The sequence below is a fragment of the Corapipo altera genome, unplaced genomic scaffold, assembly GCF_003945725.1.
Source record: "Corapipo altera isolate COAL_440 unplaced genomic scaffold, ASM394572v1 75, whole genome shotgun sequence".
NCBI lineage: Eukaryota > Metazoa > Chordata > Aves > Passeriformes > Pipridae > Corapipo > Corapipo altera.
In genome coordinates, this window is record NW_020884887.1 from 15493356 (window position 1) to 15506154 (window position 12799).

Genomic DNA, 12799 nt, shown 5'->3' on the forward strand with positions numbered 1-12799 from the left:
ACAGCACCTTCTGTACTATTTGATATCTGGAGTCCAAATCTGTTTATGCAAAAGGGTGTTTAAATTACTCTGCTAGAGCACTGCAATTCTTGTACTTAGTAAAAAAAAGTCACTAAACAAATACTGTATCTATGGCCTGCTCATTTACAGCTTATTTAATTATTTACATAATTTTAGGACACATTAACCTAAACCATAAGTAGAATTAGCTTTTTGCCTTACCATAAAGTACAAATTAGAAGTTAAAAATGTTTAAGAAATCTGATAATATTTACACACGTTCAGCTTAAGTCATGGTTGCTCACATTGGATGTTCTATGTACACAGAGCAAAATGTTATGATCACTACTGATATAGTATTGTACCCTGGCCAGCCCACCCTAGATTATTTTCTAGAAATAGTTACTATTTTTGCCTTTTTTTTGTTGGTTCCCTAAGGAATTGGTTGGTTTTGAAAACTTACTAGTGGACAATGCTGTTATAAAAAGAGAGAAGAAATAGGCAAGCAATGTAGGACTGGTGTGGTTCCAGCTGCAGGAGGTACAGGACTGTCACCAACACTCCAGACAGACCCAGCCTTGAGCTGCTCACCCAGGAATGCCCAGTTACCCTGTAGAGGAAGTTGTTTGGTTTGCTGAAATACATTAATCTCCTTTTGTCAAAAATATATTCACACACTGGTTGATGGTAGAAACAAAACTAGTACTGGCTTATTCCTTTAACACACCAAGAGATGAAAGGGTGTGCACATCCACACTGCCCTGGGTATACACACACACATGTCCATACAGACAGGCAGGGCTGTGTCCATATGCACATACAGCTGGAGAATGTTTCACATCCCTTCACTTGTGGTTACCACTGTGTTACAGAATTGGAACACAGTCTAATAAATACAGTGAAAATTAACTGAGGTTTCATTTTAATGCATATTTTTCTGAAATAAATAGGATCTTTTCCCCAGGTGTGAGACCACCACTCATCTTCTCTATGCATTGTGCTTTTGTACCTTACAGATTTTATGTCCTTTTTGTCAGGATGTCAGAACTCTCTGAAGAACTCTGTGCCATGCTGTGATCTAACACTTTTCCTCCCCTGGGAATGAGAAAAGAAATGGTCAGGATGTCATTGCTTGAGTCTTTCTTCCCAGTCATTGAACTGCGATAGGATAGAAACGTAACATTCCTTATGCAAACACAGAAACATGTTGCATGAATTGTCAGTTCTGAAAATGTGTATCACTTACTAGCAGTCATGTACAGAATATATTTACAGATTGATCTCAAATATTTCATTAAAACTGTGCCATGTTATAGTCATAATTCATCCATGAATTTCACAAAGATGAAAAACACCTTAATTGCTGGCTATTATGTCTAATAGAACAATAAAATGTGCAACTATAATTATATTACAAGTTTTATCTAAATTATTCACTTTGATATTTTGTTTATTGAAACTAACAACAATCAACACGATTAAAAAGATCTAGAACATTAATTTTCGGTCAATTCTAAAGTAAAAGTGAATTTATTCTAGTTTACCTGGAGGGGAGCACACGTAGCAAACCCCATATCTCATGTATGTTGGCAGAATTCCTCCCTTTCACTCGAGCACCTCAGGAGAGCAGTGAGGGCTCACCTTGGGCTCAAGTTCCTTCTCCTTGGCAGTGCCTCACCAGCCTTCCTCACCCCCACCCCTTTAGATCACAGTGTTAAGCCTTGGTAGAAAATGATAGAATCCTTCTCTTTCACTACTTTTATACATCACATTAATAGCCAGAAGGACATAGGAAAAGCAGAAGTGCTCCTTCCCCCCAGATAATTTGTCTTTCCTAGAGACACCTGAGCAGAAACCAAACATTTCTTTCCCTCTCTGAGCAGCAGCATCAGAGAGTGTTATGGCTTGTTCTGGAGCTTCAGTGAGAGATGTGCAGGTCCAGGGTCCATCTCTGTGGGTTTGGGAACAGCTGGAGCAGGGAACCAGTGCAGAGTCAGCAATTCCCTGTAAGCTCTTGGGTTTGCTGGTCCCAACCCAGGCAGGTGGGAGCTCCCTGCAGTCCCACTCTGCTCTGGGCAGGAAAACAGGAGGCAGCAGAGATTTCGGGAGCAAAAGAAAAGCCTTTGCAGGATACTATGACACTGCTTTTACTTAGGGTAATTAGGACCATTTTTAAAGAACAGACCTCCAAGAGAAATACTGAATTTTGCTGGGGCTCCATTTCTTAGAACTGGGAAAAGATTCCAGAGTGAATCCCAGCTCCCAGCAGAAATCCCAAGTGCATCTACAAAGGTTATTGCATCGAGCATGAAATGCAGCAGAGACTGAGCGTGGGAACAAACTGGGAACCTCTGACCTGGAGAGTGAACCCCAGGGTGAAAGTCTGTCCCTAGTGCAGATCTGAACCTGGAGGCAGCACCTGAACACCCACCCAACCTCCTGCCACGGAGGGGGGATGGCAAATCCCAGCTCAGGCTCAGAAACCAGCCCCTCCCATGGGAAGCAGAAATAAGCACATGAGATGCTCAAAACAAAGTCAGAAAATTGGCCTATTAGTTCCCAGAACTATTCTCCTCCTATCACTGTCATTCACTGACAATCAGGGAAAAAAATCCACAGAAACTTGTAAGAAAATTATTCTTTTAAAGAACAAAAAATTAAAAGAAAATATTTTATGAAAAATATTCTCAAGATATATTTCTCTCCTGAAAAAACCCTTCACTATCTAATTTCTTTCAAAGATTTGTACACAGATAAGAGGTAGTATGGATGCAAAAGATGTGGCTTTTGCTTCTTGAAACATTGTATGTTGAACAATATCGGGGGATCTGATTTAGTAAAAGCCATCAAGAATTTATACTTTTTCTACAGTTCTTGTGATTGCTTTTTTCATTACAGAAAATTCCCACAGTGGAATAAATGACAAAATTATTTTTGTCTACATTATTTTTTGTTTATTCTATTTTCTCTGTAAAAGTAAAGCTCTATGGAATGAAAAAACCCCAACCTTTCATTTCAAAAGGTTTCCTAAAGAAAAACTGAAATTTGCCAGTTTTTCAATAGAAATCACCCTAAACAGGAAACACTCAAGAGTGAATTAAACTCTTAAAGTCATTGCTACCAATTTCTTTCCCTTAAAACAGTGCATTAAGGAAAACCAAAAGTGAAATGGTATTGCCTAATCCAGACTGAGAAAATACCCTGTATGGAAATACATCTGCTGGGATCTCCACTGCTGGAAGAACTGTACCACCATTATCCAAGAGCAGCAGGAATAATGTGGAAAGAGGCAAACCTGGAAGAAATCACACAGCTCCACACGACTGTTTGAGACTGAGGTACAACTGACAATTTGCACAGTGTACAGATATTTATGTGTACAGATATTCATGTGTACAGATATATATGTGTACACACACACACACTTCTCCATAGTGCAGCCTTTCCTCTCCTTGCCCCTGGACTCTGTGATTGCTCCCCAGCTCTCCCTGCCCTAGAGGAAAGCAGGGCATCCCTGCTTTCCTTCAGCCATCTACAGAATTACTATTTGGGTAACCAATTTTGGCACTTTGGACAGATGATTCCCTTTCCCCAACCCAGCCCAGCAGAATATTTACCCCTTCATCACTGATGCATTTTTACCCCGTTGCTACATTCCTGTACTGATCCCAACTGTGGCCACTGTGGCTGTGAGCATTTGTTCTCCCTTTAAAGACAAACAAAACTAGTGCTTCTTGCTTCAGCTTCTGTGCAAACACCCAACCCTAAAATTATCAGTCAAAGGTTTAATTCTTTCAATAAATAAAAGGAAATACCTGAATATGGTTGGGAAACCTCTGACCATCATCATCTTGGAAAGATGATAGGCACTATTTGTTTTCAAGTTTACACATTTGAAAAGTAAAGTGTATGCTTGCTAAGCATGACAACAACTCAGTACACCCTTTGCAGTGTCGGTGCATGCCTCAGATATGCAGTTTCCCTGGGAATGGCATGTACTGCTGTTGAAATTCAAACTTGTTTCTCAAATGCTGCTCTATAATTTGTAGCACTAAAATCAAATGACCATCAAAAAAAAGGACCAAAAAAATAAAAAGGAAGTGAAGGACGAGACAGAAACTATTTTCAAAATCCAATTTGCCTTCACACTCCAAATGCACTTATATTTTGATAGGGGGATATGTCCATACTGCAACTTAACATATATGTGGTTTAGCAGAGACAACCAAAACATTATAAAAACAGACCATAGAGTGGGCCAGCAACTAAGGTGTTTTAAAGTAACTTTTTGTCCTGAATAGAATTTTTCTAAGTCCCACTTTTGGCTGTACAACCGGTTTGAAGAGAAATCCAGTTCTTGCTTCCTGCGTGGCTTTGTCTCTTAGTTCACATAGTAAAGCCAATAGACAATATTGAAGAAGGAAAAAACCACGGGGAAGAAGATGCGGGACCACCGATCGATGGCGTTGACGTCAGTCAAGTCCGGGATGGTGATTTTGAGCTGCGAGGCCCTTCTCCGTAGCCGGCTCTTCTTCTGGGCCACGTGTCTCTCGAGCGCGTTGCGGCCGAAGCTGTGCCGGGGCAGCCCGGCCTTGCGGTACTGGATGCTGGAGGTGTCGTAGGCCAGCATGGTGCTGCGGGGGTCTCCCAGCCCCATCACGGCCTCCGAGGCTGCCATCTCGTTCTTGATCTCCAGGGTGCTCAACAAAATGTTCTCGTGGGGGTCCATCTGCAAAACACGGAGAGCGGGGTGAGCGGGGCAGAGGGAACCCCGCGGCTGCCAACCAAGCCATGCTGGGAGGGGAGACCTAACCCTGCTCCCTGGGGGTGGCAGCCTCTCTGAGGGACCTCAGGCATTCACTGTCACCTCTTGGGAACTCAACAGCAACAGGGCCAGTACAGGACAGGGCAACAAAGGGCATTGCCCCAGACCCACGTTCAGCAAGCACGGGCTGGAAATGAAGTCCACGCTCAGCTCCTGAAGGTGGGATTCTGGGAAGGGTATCTGGGGAAAAAATTGAAATTTCCAGGGGTTTTGAAGGGAAATCAAATGGAAAAGGGTCTGCTTTGCTTCGCTCTTTCTTCCTTCAAATGAAAGCTTCTGCTCTGACAGAAATTTCAAGTACTCACAAGGTCTCTCTGTCTCTCTAAACAAGGTACAGGGCACTGCACAAGTGAATGCACATTTTCTGTCCCTATATTCCAACCAGCACTGGTGTTTACCTGGGAAAAGGCACCAGCTATGTGGAAACTCTATTCCCCAGTGCTAATGAGTTGCATACAGACAGTGCATGCTGTGGAGACCTCAGTGCTGAAGTAGCAGAGATCTCCAATTTCAAGCAAGGAAAAAGAGATGCAGAATGTAATCACATCAAATGTACACTGAACAATTGTTTCAATGGGTAGATTTAGCTAGTATGCATTTTTTTAAAGGCAGCTCAGTGAAAAAATATTAATGCAATGTTGTAAAGAAACCCCTTAGACGATCAGGAGGATTTCAAAGATAAGGAACTAAATTCTACTCTTAGGCAATCTGGAGTAGATCTGAAGTACAGGAGAAATTAAAAATAATCCATTTATAGAAAACAAATATGAAGTCATTTAGGAAGTTCTAATTCTCCTCAGCCTTCCCTCTAAATATACATTTTGAATTGTGTGATTAAAGAGTATAATTAACTAAAAATACTTTAAAAAGAAATAACAGCTAATGAGAAGCTAATTAATTACACTGCCTTAGTGATGGTAGTGCAGATATACTCCAGGCCAAATAAGAGACAGACTTGTCCCAGAGCTCCTTTAAGAATAGCTCAGCCACATGACTCGTGCACACATTCCTGTGTACAGAATATATTCCATGGTTATTGCTCAAAGTACACAAACTGCCACTTCTGGGGATTTCTGAACAATAATATGGAATTCTTCCATCTGTAATGTTTAGAACCCAGCCCTCAGCAGCAGGTACCTCCTGCACTACCCAGCACACTGTATTTGCCATCATTAATCCTCTCTGGAATACTTGCCATGGCACTGGGAAGTCAGGTGCTCACAGGAGTACTTTGGACCTACTGAAACACTGTCATTTGAGTGATTACATCTGTTCCAGTGATGCACAAAAACTGCCATTGCTGAGATGTCACATTTCCCTCTCTCTCACTTTTTTCCCCCACCCAATCTGTGTGAGTTTGCACCCCTCTAGTTTCAGTATATTTGAGTTTTAAATTAGATGTAGTGACTTGATGTGAAGCAGCCAAAATCTTTCATTTTTGTTTGCTTTCCATCAAAGCCAGATGAAATCTTTGAAGTTTCTAGTGTGTTAGGGAAATCCATCTTTTTTTTTCAAAAGCACTGGAAAAATGGGAAAGTTGAGCTGAAACTCAAGAAAAATTAATTTAAGCACAATACTGAGCATGGTGAGGAAACAGCATGTCCTAGCCAGGAAGGCCATCAAACTGGTTCTCACCTGCATCAGACAAAACTAAGGTAAAAACAGTATTCTGCCATTAAAACAAACAAAAGCATCCATGTGGAAATGGTGTCAAACAGATCTATGAAACTCTGAAAGGAGCTTTCAAACATTTTCTTATAGTAAGTGCAGTTATTTAGAAATTCTTACGTGATTTTTTGGTGTAAGACAAAATGGGCTGTCCTTTTTGTTACAAGATCTCAGACCAACCATAAGACTTTCAGGATCCTAAAAATAAAAGCCATTAATTACAGGCACTTGGCATTCACTGATCCCAAGAATGTCTAAAACCAAAAGAGGTAAGTATCTTACAAGAGGGGTGCAAAGTCATTTGGAAACTACATTTTCCATGGTTTCATGTGACCTTAAGAGAAGGAGTTTCAGTTCCAGTGACATCAGGGGAAGTTTGACACAACATCCACTAATCACATGGTGATTTTACCCCTTAGCCCAGAGCCTGCTTATTTTCACCTCAATGTTGTGCATTCTAAAATACTATTTTTGGAAAGATTTTAGTGCCAACAAATGTGTTCACATCTTAAATCTTCTTAGGGTGAATCTACTTTAAGCATTTTATCCTTTTGATCTGCAATGATATTAGAAATCTAAGTTCTCTTTACATACTTGCATACATTCTGTGCAACACATGCAAGGAAGTTATTTTAGTTACTAGAGTTAGATACAGACACGTTTTAGTGACGTAGCATTCCTTCAGTTAACTTGTTTTCTTAATACAGCAAACTGCTGCAGATATCTGCTAATCCTGAAGCAGTTAGTAAGATTAGTGATGCTGGGCAGAAAAAAACATTTAGCAATGTTCTAAACTATCTTCTGGGGCAAAGTGTCTTCTCCTGCCATGTATCACACCGATATCAGAGCTGAAGGACAGCATTTTTCAATATTCCAAGAATTTTTCAGAAGAAATAATGAAAAATACAGTAAATATTAGTGATGGGCGAACCTTCAAGCGTTACAATAACCAGGCAAACACCACAAAGTTCAGGTGCTTCTTGAGCATTAAGTTGACCCTCCAGCACCTGAAACAGTGAATTCACCATAAGAGCAACTGCATTTTTTCATGGTACTTTGAATTCCCAATGTAAAGGAACTCCCAAAGTTCCAATCCAGAAGCACAAATGAAGAAAGAAAGAAACAAAGAACAAAGAATCCAGAATAAATTAACCCAACTCTCCAACCTTGGACAAAAGGCTCCCTGTCAGCTCAGAGAAAGCTGGGAATGAAATTTCCACCAAGTAGGTTCGCCCAACCCTAAATAAAACATGCTCCTGGAACTAAGTGACCCTGGGCCAGAATGCCAGGGAATCCCAGCTCTTGCCAACAGCAGCCCCCATTCAAAGGATCCCAAAGCGCTTTAGGAGCATCACAAAGAGGAACCACTTGAGTTCCCAGTGAAGCACCATCACCCCAGAGGTGAAATGTGGTGACTGACAGTGCAGAACAACAACCAGATTTTACTGAGGAATGGAGAATGTTGTAGCCAATTGGAACTATGGGTGGGTGAGGGGTGGTGGGAATGCTGGGCAAGCAGAACAGTCACAGAAATCGAGATCTGGGGCTGAGATGACCACGCCATAAAAAAGTGCCATGGGATCTTTAATGACCAGAAACGGCCAAGACCTGAATTTTAAGTGTCTGAGGATAAAAACATTAGAAAACAATGAAAGATACCTTTGTTGAATACATTTCTGGACAATGATATGTGCCAATTATTCTTCTGTCCTGTAAGTTAATAAAATCAAGACCAGTTTCCTTAGAGATAAGGCAGCTATTACGTTTCATTTAAAATTAAAGCACTCTAGGGTAATAATAGGACAACTAATTAAAATATATAGGGACCTCTAAGCCAACAATTAGGTATATTCAGCTATATTTTGGCTTCAGAGGTGCTATTACTGCCTTGCTCTGCTCCTCAAGGTAACATAACATTGTGATGTAAATGCAATTTTTCCAACTGGTCACTTGACCAAGGAAGGTATGATGATATGAAAACAATTATTAAAATTATTCTGGGGAAAAAGTAAGTGTAAAAGTGGTTTCAAAAGGAGGTGGAAGAAGGTTAAAAAGGTCTCTTGGTGTTGAAGGATTGTTCAGCCATAGAACACAGACTCCTTATGGTGAACAGGAGGGTTCAAACTGAATGGAGAAATTCCCAGGGATGAGAAAGGAAGGGAGGATGAAGATGAAAAAGCAGCAGCAAGTACCATGGAAATAAAAGGTGAAAGCAGAAGTGGAGCAGAAATGACCAGAGCTCAGCAACCAAGTGAGAGGGTGAGGTTTGGATAACTCAATCTTAAAACCGGATGACAAAATATATGGTGCAAATGATATTTATTTATGGGTCCAGGTCAAGTGGAAGAAAAGCTGACTCTGGAGCCCTGGAAGAGGCCACGACCTTTTTGGTGGTCTCAAACAAAGGGAATACAGAGAAAAGTGCAGAAATGTTACCATTATATATTTTCCCTGATACCTAGAAACTCCAAAATGATGGCTTTCTCGAGGAATTCCTCTCACTTACACATTAGCAAATGTAAAATACAACAAAATTACAACTCCCACACACATACATCAAGAATCCTCCAAGGATGACCAGATCTCTGAAACAACTGACTTTCAGTAAAGCAGGTGATTATGCTTTACTGTTCTACCAAACACAGCTTGATAACACTGATGAATTGAAAGGATATAATATTGACATTCCTGCTTTCTCATATACTGTCCATTTTCACCTACAACCTTCAGTTACAGGCAGGCACTGATGGCTCCTTTCGTGGCAGAATGGCTCAGAAGCTGTGGACACAACAGGCAGCAGGGATGAAATTTCCCATGGAAAAACCTTCTGAAACAAAACAGTTGTAAATTGAAAAGAAATATCCTTTTGTTAAGTAGGGCTGCCATTAGCCAAAGAAAAATCTGGAGAGCTAAACCATGAAGTTTAAAATGGAAGTACCCAGTCTATCCCAAAGATTAACACCTGAAATGTGGCATTTGGGTCCTGTGAACAGACATTCTGAAGAACTGAAGACAGAAATAAAGTTCCCTTTCTCAGTGAAGACCTACATGACATGCCTAGATATCTAATTTAATTTGTTCTAGATAAAGACCTTGGTGTTATCTATAGCACAGTGTCCCACCTCTGGACATCTGAGCTCTGCTTGGAAAATCAGTAACATCCCATTCCTGGCTCCTGTCAGCACCTCTGGCAGGATCAGGTGGAGTCTGCAGTAAAGTCTGAAGCACTTCTCGTGTCATGGGGATGTTCCCCCTCCCCAGCACAGTCTGAGTGACTCCCTGGGAACCCCTGACCTCTGGGGCTGCCCTGCCCACACGAGGCAACGGGGGGAGGTACATTAGCTCTGCATGAGCTGCTCTCAGGTTCACTCTGGGAGAAAAAAGAATTAATTATTTCCAAATGGCACCTGCCTAAAGCTATACAGACATTTTTGACAAGATAAGCCAGTCTGCTGAGATAAAGCTACAGAAATTTATAGCACACAAACACCTAATATTTCAAAATATTGCCATATTCAACAATGGTTTTAGCAGTGGAACAAACACCTCATTTCCACTGTCTGTACAAAACTGAATGTCCTGCCAGCATTGGAGTTACTGTTTATGAAACTAGGCTAGAATGCACTGGCTCAGGTTGTGTTATACCCCTGAGATTTGGGTCAGGCTGTACAGCACGTGGTTACAGGGCAGTAAAATTGGGATGACTCATAATTTCAGGTTACTTTGCTTGGTGTCAGGTCAGAAAATTCAGAAAAACTCTGAAAATTAAATACGGAATTTCATTTAGGTTCTTGGACTTTTTAAAGCCTAGAAATCTAAGCAAAAAAAAACCCCTAAGAAACCTGCAAGAGTTAAAAACAAAAGAAAGTGAGAAAAAAACTCAAGATCTGAACATGGAGTTTTAACATTACTCTAGATACTTGTAAATCAACTTCTAGACATCCAGTTTTACCTTCTGATATACATGACTTTGATCATGGTCTTCAGTAACACATCACTAACTTAGCTGCAAGTATTGTGGGATTACAGAGAAATGGCTGAAAACACACTTCCTTCGGCATCCAGGGCTTAAGCACAGGATTCCATAGTTGAGACACTGAAGAACTATTCCCACATAAAATGACACAGGCTGAAGCATCTTTGGTTTGGTGGCATTTGAATAAAACCCACAAAATACGGACTTGTCCAAACTGCTGCCCAGAATCCAATGTTCTAAACCAAAACCAAGCAGAGAACCAGGCGAGGTCAGGACTGTTGTTGGAAACACGGCCCCGAACAGGAGACCAGTCCCAATCAATGGGACACTGGTGTCCTGTCCCAGCTGAGGCATCAGCACCTTCCCAAATACCACAGAAACAGCCCTGGGGTTCTGGAGCAGGGGGGATAAATCACCTCAGCCAACCAAGAAAGAGAAATAGGGAGTGCTGTGATTCTGGAGAAAAACATCTTCCCTTCCTCCCCTTCCCTTCGGGCCGAGGCCGTTCAACCCAGACTGATCTCTGGGAAAGGGAAGGAATGAACTCTGCAAGTGAGGCCTCCATGGTGTCATCTCCAGCCTGGCACCAACACACTGCTCAGAACCAGCCAACAGTGCCTGAGTCAGGAGATGAGTTTGCAGCTTTGCTGAAGTAGAGCCGTTAATTTAACAGGACAAACAAATATTGAGGTTAGTCATGTTTTCAACTGATTTCCTGAGACATTTGCTCTCAATCCAAACTCAGAAACAATGCCCATACACATATGGAGGAGACAATTTACTTCTTTTTCAACCTGCAAGAACATATCACAATGGTGGGCTTAAATATTTGTTAAGAATTATAATTGGAAAGTTTTCAAATCTGAATAACCTTCATATTGATGTTATGACAGTAAAAATAAGGTTTTTCAGCTGCTCGTCTAAAACAGCTTCTGTAAGACACTGAAGATATTATTTTTCTTGTTTGAAGTCAAATATAATGTGCAAGAACTCTGCAGCACATCCCTGATGTGAGAGTGGGTGGCCTGGATGACAGTCTACCAGTGTTCCATCCACCTGACCACGACACACTCACTTGTCAACAGATTCAGGCTTGTGATTTTGGGGAAGACATAATTCTTGGGCCCAGCCCAAAATAAAACATGGCCAGAGGCATCATGAGGTCCAAGGATAACTCTCTGGAGAGAAACTGTAACTAATTCAACAAAAAAATGAATTAGAAGTCCTGAGATTCTTCTATGGAAAATCACTGAGAAGGTTTTGTTATAGGAAAAAGAAAGATGAATTTCTAATTTTTACAACAAATTTCCAAATTAAAAAAGATCCAGAAAAGTAGTTCTTATGATCATGTTCAGTGCCAATTTAGAAGCCTGAAACAGAGCCAGCTGCACAACTACAGACACTGCAAGGCTCAGAAGACCAGTCCTGACAATATTAAAATGGAAAGTCTTCTGCTTTCAAATTATGAAAACAAAACCAGTCTGAATTTGTTGACTGAATTAGAACATTCCTGTATGATTGACTTGTACACTGATAGTCTGCTTTTCTGGAGAGTCTAACATTTTGTCACTCATTTCAAAATGAGTGACAAGAATGAAGGAACTTTGATGCCAACACATGGTTAGTCATTTCAAATTTGTTTCTAACTAAATTTTTGTGTATGCAAAATATATATCAATGTTATGTACCACTGCAAACTTTGTATTACACTTGTTTTTGTGTATGCATTAATTCTAGAGAAAATAAAAATCATATTATAGTTTTCTCCATGACATTGTGGTGGCCTTTTGTGCCTGTAAACTTCAACCAAATTTGAGTTTGATCAGTTAAACATACTACAGTTCTGTAGCAATATATATACATACAGATACACCTGCAAAGTATAAATTGATGGACAGTCAGAGAATTTCAGAACACATTTAAAATTAGAGAAAAATGACTTGAATTTTTGGCAATAGTGTGCAGTTTGTTCTTCACACACATAATTCTATGGAAATAGGAGAAAAGAACAGTTACCAACATGCAAATACAGCAGGTGTTTGTGTAAAACAGGATTATATTCAATGTTACCCAAGTTTCATCAGGTGCATTTCAGGAAGGTTGATCTACTTGGAAAGTGAAAGCTATTGATGAGTTAATATGACCACATATGGGCTTCTTTTTAATTGAAAATGATTATATATTGCATCTGCCTCCTGCTACAAAAAGGAATGACACAAAAGCTGAGGAATCACCCCCCACAGCAGTTCTCTCTCTTCAAAAAATCCCTAAGTGCAACTGGGGTTTTGACCTTCTCCTCTAGCTTTATTATCATTCACTTCAATAAACAA

General features: G+C 40.5%; 1 protein-coding gene across 6 annotated transcripts in view; it reads right to left on the minus strand.

Moving 5' to 3' along the window:
- Nucleotides 1-359: 359 nt before the first annotated feature.
- The window catches only part of GABRB2 (gamma-aminobutyric acid type A receptor beta2 subunit), a 151003-nt gene continuing 138563 nt past the window's right edge, over nucleotides 360-12799 (minus strand). For 4 of the 6 annotated variants that reach the window (XM_027643256.1, XM_027643255.1, XM_027643258.1 and 1 more), the window contains 2 exons: nucleotides 8153-8203; nucleotides 4323-4729 (listed from right to left, as the gene is read on the minus strand). In XM_027643256.1, coding sequence (XP_027499057.1) covers nucleotides 4382-4729; nucleotides 8153-8203 — 399 coding nt within the window. In that variant the 3' untranslated portion in view covers nucleotides 4323-4381. Of the gene's footprint in view, nucleotides 4730-8152; nucleotides 8204-12799 lie in introns of all 6 variants that reach the window. The other 2 variants (XM_027643259.1, XM_027643260.1) reach the window with 2 other exon arrangements.